The sequence below is a fragment of the Dermacentor albipictus genome, chromosome 6 (genome assembly GCF_038994185.2).
Source record: "Dermacentor albipictus isolate Rhodes 1998 colony chromosome 6, USDA_Dalb.pri_finalv2, whole genome shotgun sequence".
NCBI classification, from domain to species: Eukaryota; Metazoa; Arthropoda; class Arachnida; order Ixodida; family Ixodidae; genus Dermacentor; species Dermacentor albipictus.
The window spans coordinates 16,379,106-16,404,457 of NC_091826.1; the positions used below are offsets into that span (position 1 = coordinate 16,379,106).

Consider the following 25,352-nt stretch of genomic DNA (forward strand, 5'->3'; position numbering starts at 1 on the left):
TGTGTAGTCCTCAAATAGGCAAAACAATTTGGTCAGTCTACGCACCACAGCAATGCCATAGAATAAAGAATCATATAACTAAAAAGAACAACGATGCCAGCGATGGCGTAGACGTAGAGTATCCGCCTCGCGTGCAAGAGGACCGTGGTTCGAATGCTCGTGCCGCGCAATTTTCCACTGCATTAAAGAAGAAATCCGCGTGCTGATAAAATTGCATAAACAGGCATGTAGTGGGAGCCTGATCCTGGTGACCAGAACCGGTAACGCACTCCCTCACCACAGCAGGATTGGTCACCCTGTTGCAGTACTTGGCCACAACCTCCTATATGAATACAAAAATCAAATCCCGACCCTCAGTCCCCAGCAGCTGCGAAGCAACTGACCACGACAGCGGTCAGACATGTGACGCAGCAGAGGGTGCCAAGAATCTCCGGCTCCAGACAGGCCACCATTGGAATTTGAACCGGGCAACGTTTAACGCTAGAACATTATCTGGTGAGGTGTTTAGCAGTTCTAGTGGATGAATTAGGGGGCATTAAATGGGATGTAATAGCGCTCAGTGAAGTTAGGACAAATAAAGCATATGGTGCTAAAAAGCGGGCACGTCCTGTGCTACCAGGGCTTCGCGCAGAGACGAGAACTAGGAGTCGGATTCCTAATAATATATGGGGTTTTACGTGCCAAAACCCCTTTCTGATTATGAGGCACGCCGTAGTGGGGGACTCCGGAAATTTTGAAGTACACGGGTGTTTTCGCATTTCGCCGCCATCGAAATGCGGCCGCCGTGGGCGGGATTCGATCCCGCGACCTCGTGCTCAGCAGCCGAACACCATAGCCACTGAGCAACCGCAGCGGGCGAGTCGGATTTCTGATTAATACGATATAGCTGGCAACATACAGGAACTCTATAGCATTAACGAGAGGGTGGCAGCTCTTGTTGTGCAACTTAATAAGAGCTACAAATTGAAGGTCGTACAGGTCTCTACATCCAGTTATGATGACCAGGAAGTCGAAAGCTTCTATGAAGACGTGGAATCGGCGATGGGTCAAAACAAGATACACTATACTGATGGGCGATTTCAATGCCAGGGTAGGCAAGAAGTAGGCTGGAGACAAGTCAGTGGGGGAATATGGCATAGGTTATAGGAATAGCAGGAGAGAGTTACGAGTAGAATTAGCAGAATGGAATAATTTGCGGATATTGACTACGTTCTTGAGGAACCGGGATAACCGAAAGTGGACGTGGAGGAACCCGAATGGCGACACTACAAATGAAATAGACCTCATACTCTGCGCTAACCCTGGCATCATACAAGATGTGGATGTGCTCGGCAAGGTGCACTGCAGTGACCATATGATGGTAAGAACTCGAATTAGCCTAGACTTGAGGAGGGAACTGAAGAAACTGGTACATTAGGAGCCGATTAACGAGTTAGCTGGATCAAGCTACAGAACAGGTACTAGGCCTTAACTGAGGAAGAGGACCTTAGTGTTGAAGCAATGAATGACAATATTATGGGCATCATTTTAAGGAATGTGCAACAGAAGCCGGTGGTAGCTTCGTTAGACAGGATACCGGTAAGCTATCACACAAGACAAAAGATCCGATTAAGAAACACCAATCTATGAAAGCGTCTAACCCTACAGCTAGAATAGAACTGGCAGAACTTTCAAAGTTGATCAACAAGTGTAAGACAGCTGAGATAAGTAAGTATAACATGCAAAGAATTGAGCATGCTCTCAGGAACGGAGGAAGCCTAAAAGCAGTGAAGAAACTAGGAATAGGCAGGAATCGGATGTATGCGTTAAGAGACAAAGCCGGCAATATCATTACTAATATCGATAAGTTAGTTCAAGTGGCTGAGGAGTTCTATAGAGATTTATACAGTACCAGTGGCACCCACAACGATAATGGAAGAGGGCAGTCTAGAGGAATTTGATATCCCACAAGTAACACCGGAAGAAGTAAAGAAAGCCTTGGGAGCTATGCAAAGGGGGAAGGCAGCTGGGGAGGATCAGGTAACAGAAGATTTGTTGAAGGATGGTGGGCAGATTGTTCTATAAAAACTGGCCACCCTGTATACGCAATGCCTCATGACCTCGAGCGTACCATAATCTTGGAAGAATGCCAACATAACTTTAATGCATAAGAAAGGGGACGCCAAAGACTTGAAAAATTATAGACCGATCAGCTTACTCTCCGTTGTCTACAAAGTATTTACTAAGGTATTCGCAAATAGAATCAGGAACACCTTAGACTTCTGTCAACCAAAGGAACAGGCAGGATTTCGTAAAGGCTACTTAACAATAGACCATATTGACACTATTGGTGATAGAGAAATGTGCGGAATACGACCAACCCTTATATATAGCTTTTATTCATTACGAGAAAGCGTTTACTTCAGTGGAAACCTCAGCAGTCATGCAGGCATTACGGAATCGGGGTGTAGATGAGCCCTATGTAAAAATACTGAAAGATATCTATAGCAGCTCCACAGCCACCATAGTCCTCCATAAAGAAAGCAACAAAATCCCCATAAAGAAGGGCGTCAGGTAGGGAGATACAATCTCTGCTATGCTATTTACAGCCTGTTTGCAGAAGGTATTCAGACCTGGATTGGGAAGAATTGGGGATAAGAGTTAATGGTGAATACCTTAGTAACCTGTGATTCACTGACGATGCTGCCTTGCTTAGTAACGCAGGAGACCAATTGCAATGTATGCTCACTGACCTGGACAGGCAAAGCAGTAGGGTGGGTCTAAAAATTAATCTGCAGAAAACTACAGTAATGTTTAACAGTCTCGGAAGAGAACAGCAGTTTACGATAGGTAGTGAGACACTGGAAGTGGTAAGGGAATACTTCTACTTAGGACAGGTAGTGACCGTGGATCCGGATCATGAGATTGAAATAATCAGAATAAGAATGAGCTGGGGTGCGTTTGGCAGGCATTCTCAGATCATGAACAGCAGCTTGCCATTATCCCCCATGAGAAAAGTGTACAACAGCTGTGTCTTACCAGTACTCACGTACGGGGCACAAACCTGGAGGCTTACGAAAAGGGTTCTACTTATATTGAGGAAGACGCAACTAGCTAATGGAAAGAAGAATGATGGGTGTAACGTTAAGGGACAAGAAAAGAGCAGATTGGGTGAGGAACCAAACGCGTGTTAATGAGATCTTAGTTGAAATCAAGAAAATGAAATGGGCATGTGCAGGTCACGTAATGAGGAGGGAAGATAACCGGTAGTCATTAAGGGTTACGGACTGCATTTCAAGAGAAGGGAAGCGTGGCAGGGGGCGGCAGAAAGTTAGGTGGATGGATGAAAGTAGGAAGTTTTCAAGGACAACATGGCCACAATTAGCACATGACCGGGGTAGTGTACTAGACTGGGGCAGTAGAAGTATGGGAGAGGCCTTTGCCCTGCACTGGGCGTAGCCAGGCTGATGATGATGATGAAAAAACCAGAGCTATTGCTTAGTGGCTATGGGGTTGAGCTGTTCAGCAAGATGTCGTGGGCTCGAACCCGGCAGCATGCCACTCGGGTGGAATGCGAAACTGCTTGTGTACCATCGCTTCAGGTGCACATTAATGGACCCCACACAGTTAAAATTAATCCGGAGTCCCCCCTATGGGACCCCTCATAGCCCAGTGTTTTCTGGACGTTAAACCCCACAATTTGATCAGTCTCGAGTTTATTCCCCTTTAAAAAATGTGAAGTGATGCATATTATTGCACTTCCCTTTCATCAAATACAAATGGCAACATGCTATTTCCTTGATTTCGCACTTATTCATTTACAAGTTCTCAAGCTTACTGGACATCTAGATCTGAACGGTCATTACACACACAAATCAAATGTACATATATTTTTTTACCACACAGGCTTCACGCATGCATTTTACTTTGTTTAAGAATGAGAAAACATTCGGTACTCGATTTGAATATTCTGGCGTCATTGCTTTATCCCGTGTTGAACATTTGACCCCTTAATGCCCTATGTATCATGTAAGCTACACCGCTTTTGGTCCATAAAAATTGGTTTAAGCACAAGAAACATAACACGACTTAAGCAGGCTGATATGCTGAAGCAAATTTTCAGTTGTGCCTATAGTACAGCTGTAGCGTGTGGGGATGCGCGACTCGTGCGCGTCTCTTATGTTTTCTCGCATAGCTCTTGTCTCCTGTAATCTGGCTTCGCCACGTGGATTTACTGCAGCGGTCAGTACACTTGCAGGGTAGTACGAGAGATGGCGCGAGTGTTGCTCTGGTAACGCCACCTAACGGCGAGGTTACTTGGGCGCAAAAAGGAGAAGGCTCTTCCTCTTTGGCTCGGGTTCAACAAGCGGCACGGACGTTCTTCGCGTGCGCCGACCCATGCTTCTGCGAGACCGTCTCGCGAAACCTACCCCAGAATGGACGAACACGATCGTTCGAACGCGCCACCGTTTGCATGATTGTACGCGCGAACGACAAGGCGTTGGTGTACAGCATATGGCGAACATATCCGCTCGTTATCCGTTCGCGGCGAGTCGGACTTTTGCGATTTGTCTCATGCCCATTGGCATGTTTTGTGGATAGCAACTCGGCTAGCAGGCATTAGTCTATGAAAGGTACAATAAATGCCCTTGCGATTGTTTGCACTACTATGTTGTCGTTCCTTTGTCCCAAGAGCACAGGTGAGAACGCAAGCGAGACATCCATGTCAATAATGAATTGCTCTACTACTTCTTAACTCAAATAAAATATGATTGCACTCTTCATGGCCAGAAATAAAGGTAAAGAAATTGTTCTAACTTTCCTCAATCTGGAACTATATTTGGGCATTATAGGGTTAAGTTCTCCAAATTCCAAGATTGCTTAGTCCCTTTTAGGATTTTTTTCTTTCTTTCTTGTGCGCCAACTGTCATGCTGCCTGGACATGAAAGGCTGTGGTTAAACCAGTTCTTGAGTCGACCACATGGAGACATTGTGCAGTGGAGGAGGGCATGCAAACTTTCTGCACGTGGCAGGGATGGGACATACTACCTGAATACCACCTGAATCTTGCTGACACTTGTCAAAGAGCCCTCCTCTCTCTATGAAGCTATAAAGAAAGAATCTTTAAACAAAATCAGTGAAAAATATATCTTTATTTTTCCAAACTGCAAACAAAACACACTATAAATCTTATACACACAAACATATGAAACTGGGAACAAAGATTGCACAACATGGAAAAGAAGTGCAAAATGTGATTGGATATACACGAATGTAGGAATGAATGATGGGCCAATAATAATGAAAAAAATATATTTCTGGTTAGCGTGATGAAGCTGAACATGTATTAAATGTGCATTCATAAGCGCACACTTGCCAGAATTCTTCATGAAACAGCTCAAAATTTAAATAATTATATCATAAGGATTTATAAGGTTTATATGCTGGAATAAAACTGAATGCTGAGGATGAAAATAGACAACAAAGAAAGGGCAAAAGGCAAAGCTATAATGTAAGCCCTCTTGGCAGGCACTTTCACAAACTGCCACACACTTGCACTAGCAACCTGTCGATGTCTTAGTCCTCAGTTCACATTCTCGCTGGCGACTTCCAGCAGTTCTGCGTTGGTGCAGGCGCCAGGGATTGGGCAGTCGTCCAGGCTAAGTCGCTTCCTGAAGTGACGTGGTGTAATGGGACTGGACTGTGCCATGGAGCCATTTGGAGCCACTGGTGTTCCATCCCCGCCTGCTCCGATGTTTGAGATGGTGGTTGGTACAGTGGCAGCTGCGCCCATCGCAGAGCTGTCATCCGCGTCCGCTTGTCGTGACGAGGAAAGTGCATCGCTTCCTTTCGGTGTCGGGCCAACTTCCGACACAGCGCTATTGTGGCAGCTATCCGATTCTCTCTCTGGACTCTCCTGCTGCGCCTCCTCACCCCGTGCCTTGGCAACGTGCATATCACCAGACCCTGCCAAGGCAGACTGCTCGTCAGCCACATTGACAGTGGCCAAGCCTGCCGATATTTCGGCTATGGCGTAGTCGGTGATTTCATTTTCTGGCTGCACTGACACACTTATCGGCACAACTGCACTCTGATCGATGTCTGTGGCGATCGTATGTAAAGACCATACACCTTCCTTGGCAGCTTCTGTGTCTGCTTTGTCCTTAGATACTGTGCCTTCGAAGACTGTTGCCTTGCACATGTCTTCCATCAGGGTGCTGTCCTCAGCTAGAACCGACAGATCTTCTTCTCCAAATTCAGGTACTTCTGGAAGCATGTCACCATCAAGAATGGCTGGAGAATCTTCATCACTAACAGTGGCTTCCTTTGGAAGCGCAACGTCTTGAAGTGTTGCTGAACGATCCACTGCCCTGTCCAGAGATGCAGGCACATTGGAGCTTGTGGCACCGTCATGTACTGGCAAGTTTTCTCCATCCAATTTGGCATTATCTGAAACGTTTCCATTAGAATCTACCAGCACACTTGAGCCAGTGCACTCTGGTTTATGAGGTGCATCCTCTTTAAGCAGGTCTTCATAGGCCCCACTGCCCTGAGTATCCTTGTAAGCTACAACATCTGGCATTTCATTTAGTGGGCCTTCCTGCTCCAAAGACTCAGCTCCTATAGCAAGCCCCATGGCCTCCTGGTCTTCTAGAGCTTCTTGGGTGATTTCAACCTCCAAGCACTGGGCAAGTACATTTTGATGTACTGGGATGGCTTCTGCTTCTGAAACTTGTGTCTCCTCGAGAGCCTGCTTAGTTGTACTGCAACTGGTGGCCGCCACTGTGAGAGATGCGTTATCTGAACTGCCTCCTTCAGCAACATGTTCAGCCAAAAGCTCCGTGAGAGCGCCATCGTCCATGTTGTCTGCTCCTTCAATGGCAGAGTCCTCGGGTACATCCTCAGGTACTTCGGTAGGTCCTTCAAAAACAGAGTCATCACCTGCGACATCTCCGCTGCCACCTTCTGAGGCGTCTCGCGCGGCCCTCTGCAACTTCTCCAAGACATCCATGCCCATGTCCAGAAGACGAACAACATAGCAGCCATTCCTCTCTTCCAGGAATTCAGCCAATAGAGAGGAGGCTGGCCCTGCATCAGCCAGAAGCTTTAGCTTCTCAGTTGCTTCCAGGCCCAACTTCCCTTCAGGGATATCAAGGGTGCAATTGATTGCAAAGAGGGGTTCAGCCAGCAGTGCATCAGGAAGCTGGCAAATTCCAGCTTGCTCCACAATGTCAGTGTTTCCATAGTCGACAAACTTGACTAGTGCTTTTGCTGTGCCCCCGGGTTCAGAGTTATTCTTGCCCTCAATAACAGCAATCCTGTATGGAAGATCGTCAATCCAGTAGACCATGCATGGCAGTGACGTATCTGCTGGCATGTTTTCATTTACTGGAACTTCAAGCAGCTGTTTTATCAGAGCCTCCAAGGCATCCAGACGCTCATTGAAGTGAACAAAGAAGTTTGTTGCCGACTCAACGTGGATGATGTGGACATGAACTTTCTGGTGAAGTGGAACTTCCAGGGTCCTGTACCTCCTCTGAAGTGGGAGCTTGGACTGCAGACTGACGCCGTCTAAAGTGAAAAGCCGAACAGTCATCGGCTTTCCTGGCTTCACGGTTTCGACCAAAAGATCCGAGTCTAGGACAAGCTCTTTGAATTTCTGAAGAGCATTGACATCATCACAATCTCTGACGTCAGCGAGCTGACATTCAATGCAGAATGGCTCAACACGCAACTCTTCACAGTCCAGAGACACCACAGACTCCACTATCTCAGCATTTCCATAGTCCACAAAACGAACCTTGAAGCCACCCTCTTCTGCAGGGCCTTCAACCATAGCCCTGTACCAGAGGTTGTCCTCGGAGTAAAGTGCAGCATAGAGAGTGCTATTGTCAGGTGCGTCAATTATGGTGGGAGCATTAGAAGCTAGTACTTCTTGCAGCTTGTCTACTAGGTCGCTGAGAAGGTCAAGCTTGGTTGAGCGCAACATATAGAATGAGCGCAGGCTATCAACGTGGCTCACTGTGCAAGCTTCACGATCCTTAGCATCAGCCGGAGAAGGTTCAGTGGTAGGTGCACTCTCTAAGCAAACAGCAGGCTCCTCTGGAGCATCCACTTTCAATGCTGCAGGTTCTGAAGAGACAAATCGATTCTTGAGCGCTGTAGTGATATCCTGGCCTTCCTTAGAAAGCCTCACAGTGACCTCTGGACCCCAGGTCATCACCTCGAGCTCTAGCTCTGCATCTGCAATCATCTCTTTGAATGCAGAGAATATGCCAGGAACATGAGCAAGGTCTTTTGCCCCATCCAATTTGCATTTGTAGCAAAATGGTGGCACCTCGAGAAACTCTGCAGCAATGGCTCTAACCTCAGGAACTATGTCAGTGTTACCATAGTCAACGAACTGCACACACGGGCCATCTCCTGCAACCTTAGCACGGTACCAGGATTCATCCTGTGGGTAGAAGACCACGCAAGGCAGTTTCGGCAGTGGCTTCACAATGGGCTCGGGAGTTTCGACATAGTAAGTTTCAAGCCGCGTGGCAAGATCTTCCAGGGCATGCTCTTGTTCCTTGCGCATGACGTAGAAGCAGGAGAGATCTTCGGCGTGCATTACATAAGCTGCCATCTTGCCAGATATTTTTGAAAGTGGAGGATAGCATGGCACAATCGTGTGGCTGCTGGGGCCTGCATGAGGGGGTGGCGGTGCCCCGCAGTGAGAGAAGGGAGAGAGAAAAGCACATTCAGAAGCAGACCCACACCACACCACAACAAACATGCAAGCAAGCAAGCAAGCAAGCAAGCCACAGCAAGTCATGGCTAGCTATTAGCTTTCACTTCCCAAGAGCAGATGCATGCAGTGAGCTAGGGTAACCTGCAGCATTTAAAGCCATGGGGAGTAAGTCAATTCCTAGAACTAGTAATTACTTGGTGCCAGCTAAGCAGGAATGCTTAAAGGTGTCGATGAGCCGTGTGCCAACAAAACATGCACCGCCTGTTTAAGCAAGCATGCAATTAAATGTGCCACCATGTCACAATTTTCGGCAGGATATACTACCTGCATTACTAGAATTTAGGCATTCATGTAGCAAAGCATGGAGGATAGCCCTTGATACACCAACTGGAACATTAAAGCTGCAGCGTACATAAATGTCACTAATGCCGTGCCAATCTTCCACACAACAGTGGCCTTACTCTGTTTACACTTACGAGTACAGCTCCAACTATGCTTCCCCTTGTTTGCTCCCTACACCAATGCCAGCACACCACTGCAGTGCGACACAGATGGAAGAGGCTGTGCTTGATTATGTTACATTAAGTGAAAGTTGTTTAGCTACTACTTACTGCCAGCTCCTCACTCCTCATGTGGCCTGTAGCCACTGTCCAAGGCATCAGCATCACTGACGTGCAGTTTGTTAGAATTATCAGTGGCATCACCACCACTAACTTGATCATCAACGACACTCTCATGACAAACATTGCTAACATCAACATTGTCATTTATGCTTTTATAACCATTCTGGCCATCATCATCACTACCGTGCTGGTCATGAGTACCGTGCTGGTCATGAGCATTGCTTTCACCAACAGAATGAACATCATCATTAGCACTATCATGCTCAGCGTCGCCTGTGGTGCCACGACCGCTAACTTGTTGATCACCAGTGACAATTTCATGACCAACATTGTTAACATCAACACTGTCATCGATACTTTTACAACCATCGTGGCCATCATCACTACTTTGCTGGCCATGAATGCTGCTTTCGCCAACAGAATCAACATCATCATTAGCTCTACCATACTCAGCGTCGCCAGTAGTTTCATGACCGCTAACTTGTTGACCATCAGCAACGCTCTCATGACCATCAATAGTGCTTCTACAATCACCATGGCCGTCAACAGCACTGCCCTGCTGGCCACGGACACTGCTTTCGCCAACACAGTCAACATCATCATTAAAGCTACCATACTCGTTGCGAGCATGGTCAGGCTCACCCCGATAGAAAGGTGGGCGAGATGTCATCGTAGGGGGCGATGTCCTAGCTGGAGCTGAACTCCTCTCTGGAGGCAGTCTGGTCACTTCACGCTCAGGAGGTACAGATTTGACAGCAGGAGGGGCTGTATCAGCCACAACAGCACTGTCTTCAAGCACGGGTTGGCTTTCCTGCACCTGCTCTGCTGGGGTAGGAGTTTCTTCCGGGATGGGAATTTCTTCCGGAATGGGCATTTCGTCCTGGATGGGTGTTTCTTCCAGGATGGGAGTTTCCTCTGAAGCTGGGGCACTATCTGGTAGTGGGTGCGCAAAGGTGTCCAAGATATTCACTTCGTTGTCTCCGGAGGTGTCAAACAGGGACCCAATCACCTTCGCAGGTTCCAGCTGCTGTTCAACCTGACAAAAGGCAACACTTGTGAAGAAATAGACATCCTATAACTACCCATGAAGCCCTGTCCTACTTCACCTGACTACCAGCCTGCACAGACAACGTACACATACTGATGCATGATTTTAAAGGATACTAAAGAGAGATACTTGTTCAATTTACATTGAAAAATTATTTTTGAAAAATTATTTTTTTGAAACTATCTTTTGTTAATTTCCCTATAAGGGGTTGATTTCACAAGAAAAAATGAAGACGAAAGCTCGATCTTTCTTTTTATTTTTGCCCTGAAACCCCAGCGCAGGTACACCAGTGTAATATCACGGGTTTCAAACTAGGCTAGAATTTCATTAACAGGAACTTCAAGAGACCTGATAAATGTGTGCTGATTAACCCTTTGAGGGTTTTCGCTGTACATGTACGGCGGCGGTTTTCTGTCCCGCAAGGTCTTTGCCGTACGGGTAAGTCCGACCCTCCGTTTGAAATTTCGCGCCATAATGATGATGCATGCTCACCGGGAGGTGCTGCCACCTCTTAGCACTTACAAGATGCGTTTGAAATTGGTGCTACCTTCTTGGGGAGATAAACAGAACTGATTGCTAGCTTCAGCGCGTCGCTCATAATGCGGCAACACCCCTTTGGCGGTTTCGGTTTCACCGCGTGATCGCAATAGAGGCGCGCGAAACGTCAATTTTTTCTTTGTCGGCACTCTCTTGCAGGGCGGTGGAAGTTGATTTCTATCTTGATTGGCGCTGCTCTTAGCTTGTTTATCAGCGCCGTTCGCAAGGTATTCTCGCTCTCAGTGGCAACGCGCTTTCGCGGTTTCGGTTACGCCGCGTGATCGCAACGGAGGCGCGTGAAACGTGCTTTTTCTCTTTGTCGGCACGCACTCGCAGGGGCGGCGGAAGTTGATTTCTATCTTGATTGGCACTGCTCTTAGCTTGTTTATCACCACCGCTCACGAGGTATTCTCGCTGTCTGCGGCAGCGCGCTTACGCGAGAGGGTGCCTCAGACCTTTGCCCAAGGCAGCTGCACGCAGAGATGTCGTGAGCGCCAACACAACTCCTCGCTCCAAGAGAACAGACACGCATTTTAGGTGTGCAGACTGCGATAAGGCGCTATGCGTAGACCCGTGTATCAAGGAGTACCACGCTCGGAAATACTATTGCACATTTCACAGTTCTGAGTGATGCCGACACCAAAATACTCTCCCTAATTATTTTTTACTATTTATTTCCGATTTTATACATTTTGTACATTCAAGATCTGCAATAAAGTAATTTGACCACCTGGGAAAGTTCTTTTCAAAATAATTCGACCCTCAAAGGGTTTTAAAAGGAGTTCTGTATACTGAGAAAGATGTGCAGAGGTGCAGCACTATATGCGATACACGCTCTTAACACTGTTAGATATGTTAAAGGAGTCCTGAATTACCATTTGGGCTTGGTGGAAAAAAAAAAGAAAGCACTCAGTGGATCGCATACGCTGCTGTGAACATCTCAGCCAAATCTTGTATTCAGGCGTGGAAGATGGGGCTCACAAGCAGAGTGCGAAATCACCTTTTCTCAAACGCTTTCTTTAACAGAGTTCTTACCCTCCCTCTTTTCTAGCTGTTATATTTCGTCATATAGCAGATTCCACTGAACTACTGCTATTGGCTGATAGCTGACATCAATCAAGTAGAGTGTTTGGATCAGTGCACTTCTTCCTAGTGTTATTGTGTATATTAATTGATGCATTTTAATAAACAGGCTGAAGTAAGCAAAAATCTGCATTTCAAATTTTGACAGGAATTACGTACTTCCAAAAGTGCGACTATCATACTATCGTCTGCTAAGGCTCGCCTGCACCAGCCCCCATAGGAATAAAACTTTAGCCACACTGCTTATCACTGTCGTAGCCATCGGTTCTTGCTACTTTCCAACCATGCAAAGTGTAGGTCAGATCAGACGTACGCTTGCCAGCGTGTGCACACTTCTGGTCACTCCTGGCTAGACGCCTTGGCAGACTTAATTTCATGATGAGCTGTCGATGGCACTTCACAATGAGCAATTTGGATGTGGCTACAATCCGTTTGTCAAGCCGGTGTAGGACATAGCTGGTCTGCACGGCAGTACGGCCAGAATGGAGCAAATGAGCAGGAACGTGCACTCCAGCCGTGTTGTAAACATAGTTAGCCACTACAGTTGCACGTAGCTGCGTCTAACATAGCGTAGCATAGATGCTGTGGCCAATGTGAAGTGCTGTAACAAGTGCGCTTGGTGAGCTCCTGCAGCTCACTGAGGAAAACAGCGTGCTCTGATCGGCACCTGTGGGTGGCATGACTCAAGGCCCTAGCGCCAACATCTGACGAATAGGTCGTCTAGTTCCCTAGTTGCACGCGCTCGAGGTGTGTCGCCACCATGGTTGAAGCTCAGTATGTTAGGAATACCTTCAACGTGAATCCAGAGTGTGGCATCCATCGCTTAGCCGATGCGCGCGGCTGACATGCTCTCACAATCAAACACGAAGATCAAGTTTGTTCAACCCTCGGAAATGATGCGATTGTCGTAGAGGTAAGTAGAGCACTTTCCTTAAAGCACTTCTACATTGTTTATAGTGAAGCTATTTCGATATCAGATAGAAAAAAACTCAGATACTGAAAATTCAATTTTCAAAAAATTCAATTTTGTGGACATTTTTTGCAGTGTGAAAGCTGCATTCCCCCTTAAAGGGAAGCTAAAGGCATACATTAAGTCAAGCTAAAGTGTTTAGTGCTCAAGAATATCTAAGACGTCAACACTATCACAAACAAAGCTTTTGTAATGCAGAAATTAAGGTAAATGCACGGCATGTTTGGAGACTCTCGTGGGACATTGAAGTACTAGCTTGAAGATGAAGGCACTACTCATTATAATTATGTCACCAGTACTCAACCACTCGTAATAAAAAGATCATTGTGCTGCATCATGAGATGAAAGGAAATGCTATTTGTCCAGTTCTTGTTGATTTTTTAAAAAAGAACTTATTGGCATTACCCCTGATGACGTCAGCGGTGTTCAAAAGGTTTTGTTTTCTTCACTCAGCGCAGTCCGCGTTTTTCTTTTTCAGTAGTTTTATTACTGCGTATTGCTACGCTGGTTCTGCTGGCTCGCAAAACAAATACAAACTGCAACTAGAAGAGGGTGCCACGTCCATGCCACTTGAGCAAGAGCAGCTTCGGAGGTGAATTTAATGCTCTGTCTTGGCTTAGTTTCTTCATGACCGAACATTTCCATGCGAGTGCGGGTGATTCGAATTGAGCTGATGGCATCAGTTGGTTAGATGGTGCGGGAATGATACAATATTTGGTTTAAGGTAGTTTCATGATGAATTAGGTGCTGATAAGTAGAGGAAAGGTAGTTTATCACATATACAGCCAAAATATGCAGTTTTCTAAAAACAGTGTTATCTGTGAGTTTTTGGTTTTCAAAGGCCGCGTACTCCTGAGGGTCAGCATCAAGCTTGTAAAGGTTTTTATGTTTTTAAGAAGCAAGGAATCTCAAACTCAATGGATGACATGCTGTTAGTCATTAACAGTGACAAAAAGCTCCAACAGTGATGATGACAAACATCAAGCATGAATTCCATTCTGAGAAGGTAAAATTGTGAAAGTAAATTCTTTTTAAATATGCAAGTTGAATGCATACTGCCTTTCCTTAATGTAAACATAGGGTGTCTACTAGATTTAAGAGCACATAATTTATTCACTTTCAATCTGTAAAGGTTGGTGCGTGTTTGATTCAGGGGCTCAATAAAATTGGGTGAATGTGGTGCAAGCACACACACACGACCCTGCCCTAATGTACAAGGACACATTATGACACAGTTGGAGACTTTACAAAGACTCGGCAAATTTTTATGTGGGCAAGGCTTAAAAACTTCACGTTTTTAAAACCCAGGTAAAGATTACAGCAAAGATTTTGCCTCTACACTGGATGGCACAGTAGGCTGGCATGGAGTGCAGCTTAATAATGAACTTGAAGGTTAGCAACAAACGACCGCCATGCAGGCAACAGTGTAGAATGCTGACCTGCAGCACAAGCTCCTTGTACAGTATTTTTGCTGACAGTTCGGAGGCGTCGGCAGGAAAACTGCAGCTGAGGACACACTGGAATGCATAGCCGGGCTGGGTAGTCAACTCTGGTGGTATTTGTTTCACCTGAAGAGAACAGGAATGCAAAAAAAAAAAAAAAATTGTTTATTAGAGGAGGAGAGACAGAGAGAAATCAAACAGGCAAATCCTGCAAGACTTTTGGTCGGTTGTGTAAATTACTTCTATCATCATGCTCCTCAAAAGGCATTGGTCCATCCTGAAATGATCTAGTCAGTCACACTAATGGCCAAGCTCTATAGCTTCGTATCACTACGGTATCACTGTATCACTGTGATGGTAAGCTGGAACATTCATATTAAGGCCCTGACACAGGATCGCGAAAAAAATTATTCTTGTGAAGCATGGGGACATAGGCACAAAATTAAAATCTGCATTACCTTTTGCAACATACATTTGTGGACTAAGTGCTCTTTTGAAAAAATTTGTGGATTTTACCGTGTCTGATGCATTAACTCTGAAATTTTCACGCATCTTGGACCAATATTTTGGTCGTAATGGTGTTTTATTATAGCATGTTGGCAAGTTGTATGTTTACTGATGAATGTGCAAAAATGAGCCTTCTTAAGTGATGTGCAGTTGCCGTTCTAAGTTTCTGATCACAGCCACCTTAGTCTTGTTTGAAAGAGCCACCCTTGTTTAGTTTTTGTGCCCCTGATATTCTGTGCACCGAATGGCTATGAATACCATGCCATTGGCGGATTTTCAGCGGCGTCTGCTTGGGCATGCGAAACTCGGCACGAGAGGATGTCAAATTCGGTTTACTACAAGCCATAAATTCGGCGAACAGAAGAAACCAGGGATATTAGGCGGAGATGCTCCTCGAAACAACTTTTCTTTATTGCTTGTACTAGAGGTTTCAAAATTCAGCCAATTTTAGTTTTCTATGCAGACTTCAAAGATGTCATTACTTTTTGTGTAGCTGTTATACTTTTTGAGTTATGTGATGCACAATGGCAGAATATAGTCATCTCTGAGGGCGCTTCTTTATGTACAAAATTTTCTCAAAAAGCACTGTGCTGTAGCTTCTTTAGCTCCTTGTAGATCATAAAGTGCTGATATCTAGCGAAACAGCATGTACAATTACTGAAACTATGCAAAAAGATTAGAGCATTTCCAATAATTTGTTTTTCTCGATTCTCTGAAATATAACCTTGTCCTTTTGCAACTGCTGCTGTGAGATTTTCAAAGAGAATTTCAAGCAGGTATCAGCACTGTCTAAATCTTCAGGAGTATGTATGCCAAATTTCATTAGCACAAGACAATTATAAATGTTTAAGGTTATTCTCATGTGATTATGGAAAAAATTAGTTGAAGTGTCCAATTTTTTTTTCTTCATAGTTGCAGTTTTGTAGATGCTGTTTGAATAGATATCCGCACTTAGTAGTCTACAAAGAGCTAAATAAGCTATAGCGCAAAATTTTTTATGAAAATTTATTACACAATAAAGTGACCACAAAATCACTACTTTGCCATTGTGTAGGACATAACTCAAGAACTATAGCGGCTACGCAGAAACTAATGGCATTTTTAAAATCTGCGTGTAATGCTCTATAAGTGGGTGGATTTTCAAATCTCTAGTACAAATATTTAAGAAAAGCTTTTTCGAGGAGTGTCTGCCCTGAAACTTTCGAAAAATGCGCAGTGCCTTTGGAAGATGCCGGCAATAGTTTGCTACCCATGCTGAGCACCGCCGAAGCCTCCCCCCGTTACTGTGGAATAGGCTTAGCAGATGAAAGCTTTTCTGGCAGTTCTAGCACAACTACTGCAGCCCAATGATTTGGAGAAAGTGAAGAAGGCTCAAGAAAAACTGCAAAACTGCCTAAATGACGGCTACCAAGCAAAAATTGGATTTTCTTGCTCTTGTTGACGCTGCCGCAGCTGGCTTGGGTGTGATGGAGGCACGCTTTGTCATCGTAAACCTTGATTCTATAAATGCTCTGCTGTTTTACGTAAAGTGCAAGTTAAGGTGCGGCAGTGGGCAAAGGTGAACACGACTGTGGTCTCACCATAGAGATAGTCATCTCGTGTGCAATCTGCGGCGATGCCACGTCAATCAAACATGCAACCCATTCCTCGAGAACAATCTCACTGCGTGCGAAATGCGGAGCAGTGGTAATTGACAAACGACACAATTTTCTTTGTTTCTTTTGTTAATTTCTTTCCTTTTTTTTTTTTTTTTGATAAACGTTTCACACTGTGGCAGGCATTGTGGTGCATACTAGCCTGTTATAAGTGGCAACATGTAAATGCTCCATTATATCCCCGAGTAAATCAAGCTGTCTGTTTTCCTCAATATTATCAAAACAAACTTTTCACTCAGCCTGCTTGTTTGTGGCAACAATATCTCAAGATTTAGGACAGCTACAGCTGTAATTTTCTTGTTTTTGCTACATATAGCTAAATGCATAAAGCTTGCAATGCTGCAAACAGATTACTATGGGGCTTACTAGTCAATTCTGTATGTAATTATATAAAGTTTTTACAGTGTAGCACTGAGTAAAGTTTGTTTCTCCTTGCTCATCTTTCTTAAAACATGGTTTTTGGTCACTTTGCTTATATGCTGCATCAATATCTTTGGGCCTAAGACAGCTACAGATATTATTTTTTTTGCAGCACAAAGCTAAATGTGTTGGGAAGACAACACTTAGAGCAGATTTCTCATTTTCAGCTCCAAAATTATTTACATTTGTATTTGCTCTTATTATTGACACTGTGGACACAGTACTCTAATGGGCTGTAAAATACAAAATAACTGTTCAACTTCGAATCAGTTTCCAGCATTGCTATCTTTATGCACTGTAGTAACCAGCTATATCTTGCAAAAGAATAGAAAGTTGGATAAGTTCGTACGGTAACATGATCTTGGATTGTAGCGCGAAGTGAACACGGACACAGAAAGGAGCAGACAGGACGAGCACTGTTAGCGCTCGTGCTGTCTGCTCCTTTCTGTGTCGATGTTCACTTCGTGCTACAATCCAAGAGCTATATCTTGATTGCAACTTTCCCTAGAGCAGGTAAATTTGAACTGTTTCAGCAAACAATAGAAGGTAATATTAATTATCTCGGTAGCTAGTACAGTTGACTCCCGTTAATACGAAGTTCACGGGGACCGCAAAAACGTCGAATTTAACAAACTTCCAATTAAGCACAAAGCACAAAAACAGCACTTTATTGGTAGCGAAATTGAGTATTTTCTCTAAGAAAACTAGTCGGTGATCTCGCTCCGTTTTTTTTTTGCCGAATCGCGCTGGTGAAAGCAAGTTTTGCAGGCTGTAGATGTGGCGGAACGCTTCTTTCGCGATACCTTTGGCAAAGAAGCGCTTCGTGAAAGCAAGGCCCGCAGCTGCATCGGCAGCCTTAGGTGGCGGCTCGTCTTCAACGTCATTGTCGCTTTCCTGGGTCGCTTCCAGAGCCAAATAATCTCCACAATTTCTTTATCCGTTAGTGCACCGCACGTTTTGACTGCCTTGTCTACGGCGACGTAATCATCAAAATTGACGTCCCCGAGAGCATCACCAAAATCAGTGCTGTCAAGCGCGCTTGTTGACGCTTCCTTCGATGAAATTGCAGAGGCATCCTCCAAAGAAGTTGTCACAAAACCGCAAGCCCTGAAGCAGTTTGCGATTGTTTCTTGCTTCACACGATCCCATGCTCGCACTAACATGTAAATAGCACTGAGCAGGCTCACCTCGTATTTTGCGGAATTATCCATGCACAAAATCATGCGCTCGAGGACGTGCCGCCTGTACAGGAACTTAACATTCTTGATGATGCCTTGGTCCATTGGCTGCAAAACAGCTGCTATGTTTGCAGGCAAAAATGCGAGGCGTATTGCACTTAAGGCTGGCACATTCACATGAGCACTGCAGTGATCCACAAGGAACAACACCTTACGGTTCGAAGAAGCAAACTTGCGGTCCAATTTCGTTATCCAGCTCTTGAAGATTTCGGCCGTCATCCACGCTTTCTTGTTCGACTCATAGTCCACAGGCAGCTTCTTTATGCCTTTAAAACGCCTCGGCTTGGCGGCTTTCCCGATCACAAGTAAGCAACATCGTTCCATGCCAGTCATGTTTGCCGCAATCAGCACCGACACCCTCTCCTTGCTGCATTTGCCCCCAGCACAGTTGTCGTCCTTGAATGTCAGGGTCTTCTCTGGTAGAAGCCGATAGAAAAGTGCAGTCTCATCTGCAGTGAAGATGTCTTCCGGTCTGTATTCGCCGAGATATTCACGCAGCTTTCCGTCCTTCCACATGGCGCATGCTTCCTGGTTAACGGACGCCTTTTCACCACACACGCTCTTAAAGACCAGGTCATGGCGATCTTTAAAGCGCGTCAGCCATCCATCTGACGAAACGAAGTCATCGATCCCCAACGTTGCTGCAAGCGTTCGGGCTTTCATCGCTACAATGTCTCCGCTGAGAGGAAGTCTGTTGCTCTGGGCCTCCGTAATCCAAACCAGCAGAGCCTTCTCCAACTCTGGGTAAGCGCCGGTGCGCATTCGCTTCTGAGACATCTTGAACTTGTCGTTCTCAAATGCATCCATTATTGTGCTCTTGTTCTTGATGTAGTTTGAGAGCGTGTTCGGCTTGATCCCGTACTTCCGCGCTAAATCTTGTTTGGCGGCACCTCCCTTCTCAACTTCCTTCAAAACCTCGACTTTCGCTGCCAGGTCGAGTGTGCGATAAGAGCCACTGTTTGCCATGGCTATTAACGGTGCGACTATGTACAGTCAATTCCAAAGCATAGGATCACCGGCGGAACAACCTAGCCAACGAGCTACACGCCACACGCTGCAAGCCTAATCTCGCACAATCTCACCACTGCCAGTATGCAGCGCTGCGTGCACCTATGGCATCCGCGTGGCCTCCGCGATCAGCTCCGGCGACGCGCAGCAGCCGCTTTGCCGCCGGAGCTGATCACAGAGGCTACGGCAGCCGCAGCAATGAATAATTGGGCCGCTCCAAGAAGGGCGGCATTGCGGACGGCTGCGGTGGCGATGACACCTACGCGGAACACGGAGCTGTTGCAGCACTTGAAAAAATTGCGCATTCTACCAAAGAATGACGGTCACCTCGAGGATCCCGGCTGAAAATTAACTTCCAATTAAATAATATTACTGGATGAGGACTTCGAATTATCGAGCGATTCCTTCCATAGGATTACATGCAAAACTGGCGGGACTAGCACTTCACTTCTAATTAACCAAAAATTCCAATTAGGCGGCTTCGAATCATCGGGAGTCAACTGTATGTATATGCAAAATATAATTGGATATTTAAAATCAACACCGAACACTGAATGAGCATATGCAGTTCTACCAGATTGGATCAAGGAATAACAAGGTTATTTCAATAACCGATGTCCCCCCTCCCATTAGAAGTGCCACACCTCCACAGAGTAGAAAATTCACATTTTCCCTGGGCCCAGCATCCTGTAAACTTTTGTGGCTGACCGTACACTGTGGCTGACTCCCTTTGCTGCAAATGGAACAAGTTAGATTCAGTAACCTGACAACAAAACTTGTACGAGTGTCAAGTAGAGTGTTTATAGCAGTTTATGTCGAGAAAGTTCAGACCTTTATAAGGTGCTGACAAAGCATTTTCATGGTCTAAATCACCATTCTGTAGAGCTCTCACGAGGGCAGAAAAGCGCTAGTCATGCACGCACCTCAGTGTGGTGCACCACCCTGGTGCCTCCCACGTCGACAAAGAACAGCTCCAACTTGGCCGGCGAAGGGCGTGACCTCACCACAGCGCGTGCCCAGGGTGTAAGTACCGCGTCACCTTCAGCACCCTCATTCTTTGCTGGCAGCCGTGCCACACAGGCTTCGCCAGGCACTGGATTACGCAATTTTGGTGCTGCATCACCAGCCTCCTGGAGACCTTTGGCCATGGGTTCCACACATTCCACGAGGCAGCACCACACTTCTGACATGGACATGACGGCTGTCACCTGTAGCGCCACAGGGCAGAAGGACAACACTGGTAAACCAGCACAAAAAGGCGCAACCACCCAATTCCCCCATCTACGAACACGTTATGACTTCGTGCGTGTCTCCTCCTCGAAAGTAGTCACTGTGTCTCTATAATCCCTGCTTTACTATTTTTCAGCTACAACTTCTGTTATCGGGCACACTTAAAACGTGTTTACTGCAGTTGCGATGCGGTAACTCATGGATTGCAGTGTATCAGTATCAAAGGTAGTCCTGTTATTTTAACTCCTTTATGGAGGGGCCCCCTTGGTGCTAGTACATAAAGCACCAGACAAGAAAATAGTATTCAACAACGGAGGTAACATTGTTACAACATGGGTGTGTCAAGTGATTTAAACTCAATACAGTCAACCATTTTTCAGACTTCCTAGAGACTTCGAAAATGTCCGAAAAAATGGTTGCATGTTTTTAACTGCCTTAAGGGGGGACATGGCTCTTTGCAGCGAAAAAATCGCGAAAAAAACGATTTTTTGAAAAATAAATTTTCGAATTCTACAGCTAATATTGCTTTAATTCACCAAGTTTCGAATCTCAGGGAAGAGTATTTCGTCCACAATATCAATTTATAACATCACTGTGAGCTGAATTCCGCGCAGAAACAGCCCTTTTTATCGCGGTGCGTAGCTCTTTTTCTACGCGCGCGATCGCAGCCATCTTGGTCTCGTTGGAAAGAGGAGCCTTCCTTCTTTAATTTCCCGCCATAAGTGACTCCGTCGGTACGCCAGTGACGTTGAAATCCGGGGAGTAAAAAAGCCCGAACGCGCGATCCGATTCGTTCACTAGCGCACGTGACCAAACACGCGTGCTGTGGTTGGCTGCGTGAGGTTCCCATCGTCTGCTCCACTCCGCAGGCGACGCGACTGCGCGTCTCGTAGGTTTGAGGGCACCATGCCCAACGATGTCCGATCCACCGGGAAAGTTCGCCACGAGGCACAATTTCGGCAAAAAGAAGAAGCGATCAGCTTATAACTTTCAAAAGCGCTCCATTCCTTCTGAAAGCATCGAGAGTAGCTCGCCGCCAACCGCAAATGATGCCGAAACCGCGGACGATGCCGAAGTAGGCCTAGCCAGCTCACAAATGAGTGAGATCGTTACGGACAGCTGCCGCGTTCGGCGTGACACTGCAATGTTGCAGCGTGCGGATTTGTTGCAGAGGGAGATGAATGCTCCAAAAAACTTCGAGTTCTTGCGTCAACGTCAGCAACAAAGCGGGTGCTGGATTTGCTCACTCGCGCCGACGGCGTTGCAGCCGCGCCAGTCGACGCCGAGGCAGGCTTCGCTATCCTCAGTAGGACTCCGTGAACGCACTGATGTCTTTCGTCAAGTGCAAGGTGTGCCGCGGCAGCGTCGCAGGAGGCAAAAGCGAACGGTAATCTGGCCTCGCCATAAAGATCGTTATCACGTGCGCGTGTTGCGGCGATATCGCGTCGGGGTGGAGCTCGACCCGCGTGCACGACAACCTTGCCGCGCGCGCGATGCAAGCCACCGGGAATCGGCGAACGGCGCTAAACGATGTTTTTGCCGCATTTGGGTAGCCGTGGTCAGAGCGACTACATTCCTGGTGGCTTTTGGCCACTTTCACTGCAAAATAATGCGAAATTATTTCTGTACTTTTGATTAGAAGTGAATGTAATCCTTTTTTCTCGTTTTCTCGAAACACCGACTTTTCACTTGTACACAATGTAGGTTCAGATTTTGGAATTTATGCTTTAAAAATTTCCAATTCTGCTTTAGATCAGACAGTAGGGTAGCCACAATTCGAACAGTAAAGATTGAATTGCTATAAAATTACTAATATATGATATATCAAAATAGTATTCCTACCATTATGTTCCTTATGTTTTCTAGTACCCAGGCATGTGCCAATACGAATTCCGTAGCGCATTTTTTCCCCATATTGTTTCTACAAAATATGAACAATTAATTTATCTTCGGAACTAAATTGCCTATTGGAAAAATAATGAGATATTTGAAATCAGCACAAGTCTTAACAAGAATGGAAAGTTTCATGAATATTGATGGAAAACATCATGAACATTCTTTGAATTAATGTCCCCCCTTAAAGAAGCGAAAGTTTCATTCTTGCCTGGTTGGACCCCTGTATCATCCTCGATCAATTTAGTATTCAAGCATTTGCCGTAATCACCATGAACATGTCCTGAAATGTTTTTTCTCGTTTTCTCAAAACAACATTTTTGATGGTAGTATAGTTTTGGAGTGACGATATCTCTAGTTCTACTCATCTTATTGCAATAATTCTTTTTTCGTCAGAAAGGTGGACAAATTGGGAGTGCAGTAGGCCTAAAATGTGAACAAATATCATTACAGAAATTTTGCAAAAGTAATAGTTTCTCCAGGGTTTCACAAATGCCTTCTGCTTACAAAAGTTTGACATGCTGTAACTTTGGCATAAGTCAGTTTAGAACATTCATTCTTGTAGCACTGCAACCTCTGATCACTCAACATCATTTTGATGCGCCAGTCTCCTTCATTAACAGCCAGCATTGTAGAGAGAACTTGCCTCCAAATTAGTCCATACAAAAAAGTATGAATTGCTTATATTTTGAAAAGTACTTGTTGCATGGGAAAACCAATTGAATATTTGAAATCAGCATGTCAAAATACATAAGTGATGGAAGTTTTATCAAATTGTGGCCACAAATAAAAAAAGAAAATTTAAGTGGGGTGTCCCCCCTTAAGGGCTCAAATTGCCACAGCCATGTCCTAAATAGCTTTAAGTCCTGCCAGTACAATTATTAGGTGTCTCGGTGCTCGTACTGTAACAGGAGACTGCACTCTTGGTATGTTTCACCGTATAACATTGTATATGCTTGATCGCGTAAAACCACTGCATCGCGGCGAAGCTGACTTTCGGGAACCAGCATTATGAAACGCTTTCAACCCTTGCCATGCTTTATGCGCTTTGGTGTCATCGGCAAGGATTTAGTCGGCACTAGATCTTTTAAATGAAGAACATGGTACTGAGGATGCAAGAAGCTAGATAGCAAATGTTGAAGCTGTTAAGCCTAACGACGGCACAAATCGACTACAACGGCTACCATCAGATGGGCACGTGACAGCGCTGGTTTAAGGCTGCAGGATAGACAAAATGGCAGCGGAGATGGTTTCAGTTAATGCCGTTATGAACCAGCAGCCACTGCAAAAAAAGAGGAAGGCAAAGAATTTCAGCGTCCGAAGTTTCAGATGTCCTTATACATTGTCTCCATGGGGTAAGTGGTAGTGCCACGTAGGTGTTTGAATTTTCAGGCATGTCCAAAAAATCTGTCGTTGAATGAACAATTTTGAAGCTTTTGCATTCATGCCAGCCTAGAAACAAAACCAGCAAAGCGGGAATATTCTACTGGGTCCGCTGGCAGGTATGAAAATGCACACGTTTACGTCTCGCGGGAAGATTATGAAGATATGCAACTAACTAGTCCTTGAGAAAACACGTGTTTGCTGCTTGCATGAAATATGGTCGTGTATTACAGCACTTGAATGCAACAAAACGCAGGTTGGAATTGTGTGATACTCGGTGGAGCGATACTCGACGACTAAGGCATCTACGAATATTTTGAGGATGAAGTTAACAAAACCCAGGCTGTTTATCTAGCTGCCACTTCCCTCTAAAACTGGCCTGAACACAACCCCTTCGTGGTCACACTTGGTGCTTTGGAGCAGCTCGGGCATAATTCAAGCATTTTTGCGGTTTTGGAGCAGCAAGTTACAAATGTAGCATTTTGGCATAATTAGAACAGCTGTACTATCCCTGCACAATGAGCTCACAACTGAATGCTTTACAGATCATCCACAATATTGACACGCATAGCTTGGTACTGTCTGGTTCTTCACTGTCACTACAATGTGACAATCTCTATATGACTCAATAACAGGCATCTACGCATGTGAAAATTGTATTACAGTCTAGCCTGCTTATAACAAATCTGAGCATCATGCGGCATTCATTTGTTATATGCTGAAGTTCGTAGTAAATGGAGCGCAGCTAAAGAAGGAAAGTTGCTAATCAAAACACAACATTTATTTCTTTGCAAAAAAGCCCATGATGCTAGTCTGTTTCTGCAGTGCAGATCCGATGAGGGCGGTATCCAGTTTATTTAAAGCAGAAGCCTGCTCTTTGCCGAGACCCTTGGCATAGACAAGTTGCCCGAGGCTCTCTATGTAGCCCATTGGTACAGGCACGCTTACAGTTGCTGGCTCTGAAGTTTCACCGTCATCCAATCCCTCTGTATTGCTCTCGGCATGCACTTCACAAACAATGCCCACGTCCCTGCGCGGTACTGCAATATCAGCGTCATCAGCTTAATTAAAATCATCCCAACCAATGTCATGGCCCCTCACGTTGGAGTCAACGCGCTGCCACAACTCGCCGCCTGACCCTCCTCTTCGGAGAAGGCTTGCATCAGGTACTGCGCTGACAGAGCCGGCCTTGGGGAAACAGTTCCGTATGCAAGCTGCCGTCGCCTTTGCCCAGGCCGCCTTCACTATCTCAACAGCAGAATACAATGAACTCGAAGCAGCAAGTTAGCGGCCGGGCAGTCAAGAGCGACGAGCAAGTGCTCCCCAATGCAGCACCTATATGATGCCTTCAAGGCGTGCATTATGCCGAAATCAAGCGGCTGCACTTTAGCAGTGGTATTGGGTGGCAGGAAAAGTAGAGTCACTGCCACCAGAGAATTTCGCATGTCGTGCACTGAGCAGCTGTCGAGCACAAGCGACACACACCTCTCTCGCCTCTGCATGTAGCAGTCAAGCTTGCCCATCCACTCAGCGAATAAATCGCACGTCATCCACACATTAGTATTGTGCTTGTAGTGCACGGGTACACAGCCCTGAAAGCAA

At 45.5% G+C, this 25,352-nt stretch overlaps 1 protein-coding gene across 2 annotated transcripts in view; it reads right to left on the reverse strand.

Annotated features, from left to right (window-relative positions):
* Positions 1-5,113: 5,113 nt before the first annotated feature.
* Positions 5,114-25,352, reverse strand: part of LOC135914436 (protein tudor-like) — an 88,072-nt gene continuing 67,833 nt past the window's right edge. For both annotated transcript variants that reach the window (XM_065447292.2, XM_065447291.2), the window contains 4 exons: positions 20,168-20,452; positions 14,414-14,542; positions 9,979-10,372; positions 5,114-8,667 (listed from right to left, as the gene is read on the reverse strand). In XM_065447292.2, the coding sequence (XP_065303364.2) occupies positions 5,564-8,667; positions 9,979-10,372; positions 14,414-14,542; positions 20,168-20,452 (3,912 nt within the window). In that variant the 3' untranslated portion in view covers positions 5,114-5,563. The remainder of the gene's footprint in view (positions 8,668-9,978; positions 10,373-14,413; positions 14,543-20,167; positions 20,453-25,352) is intronic.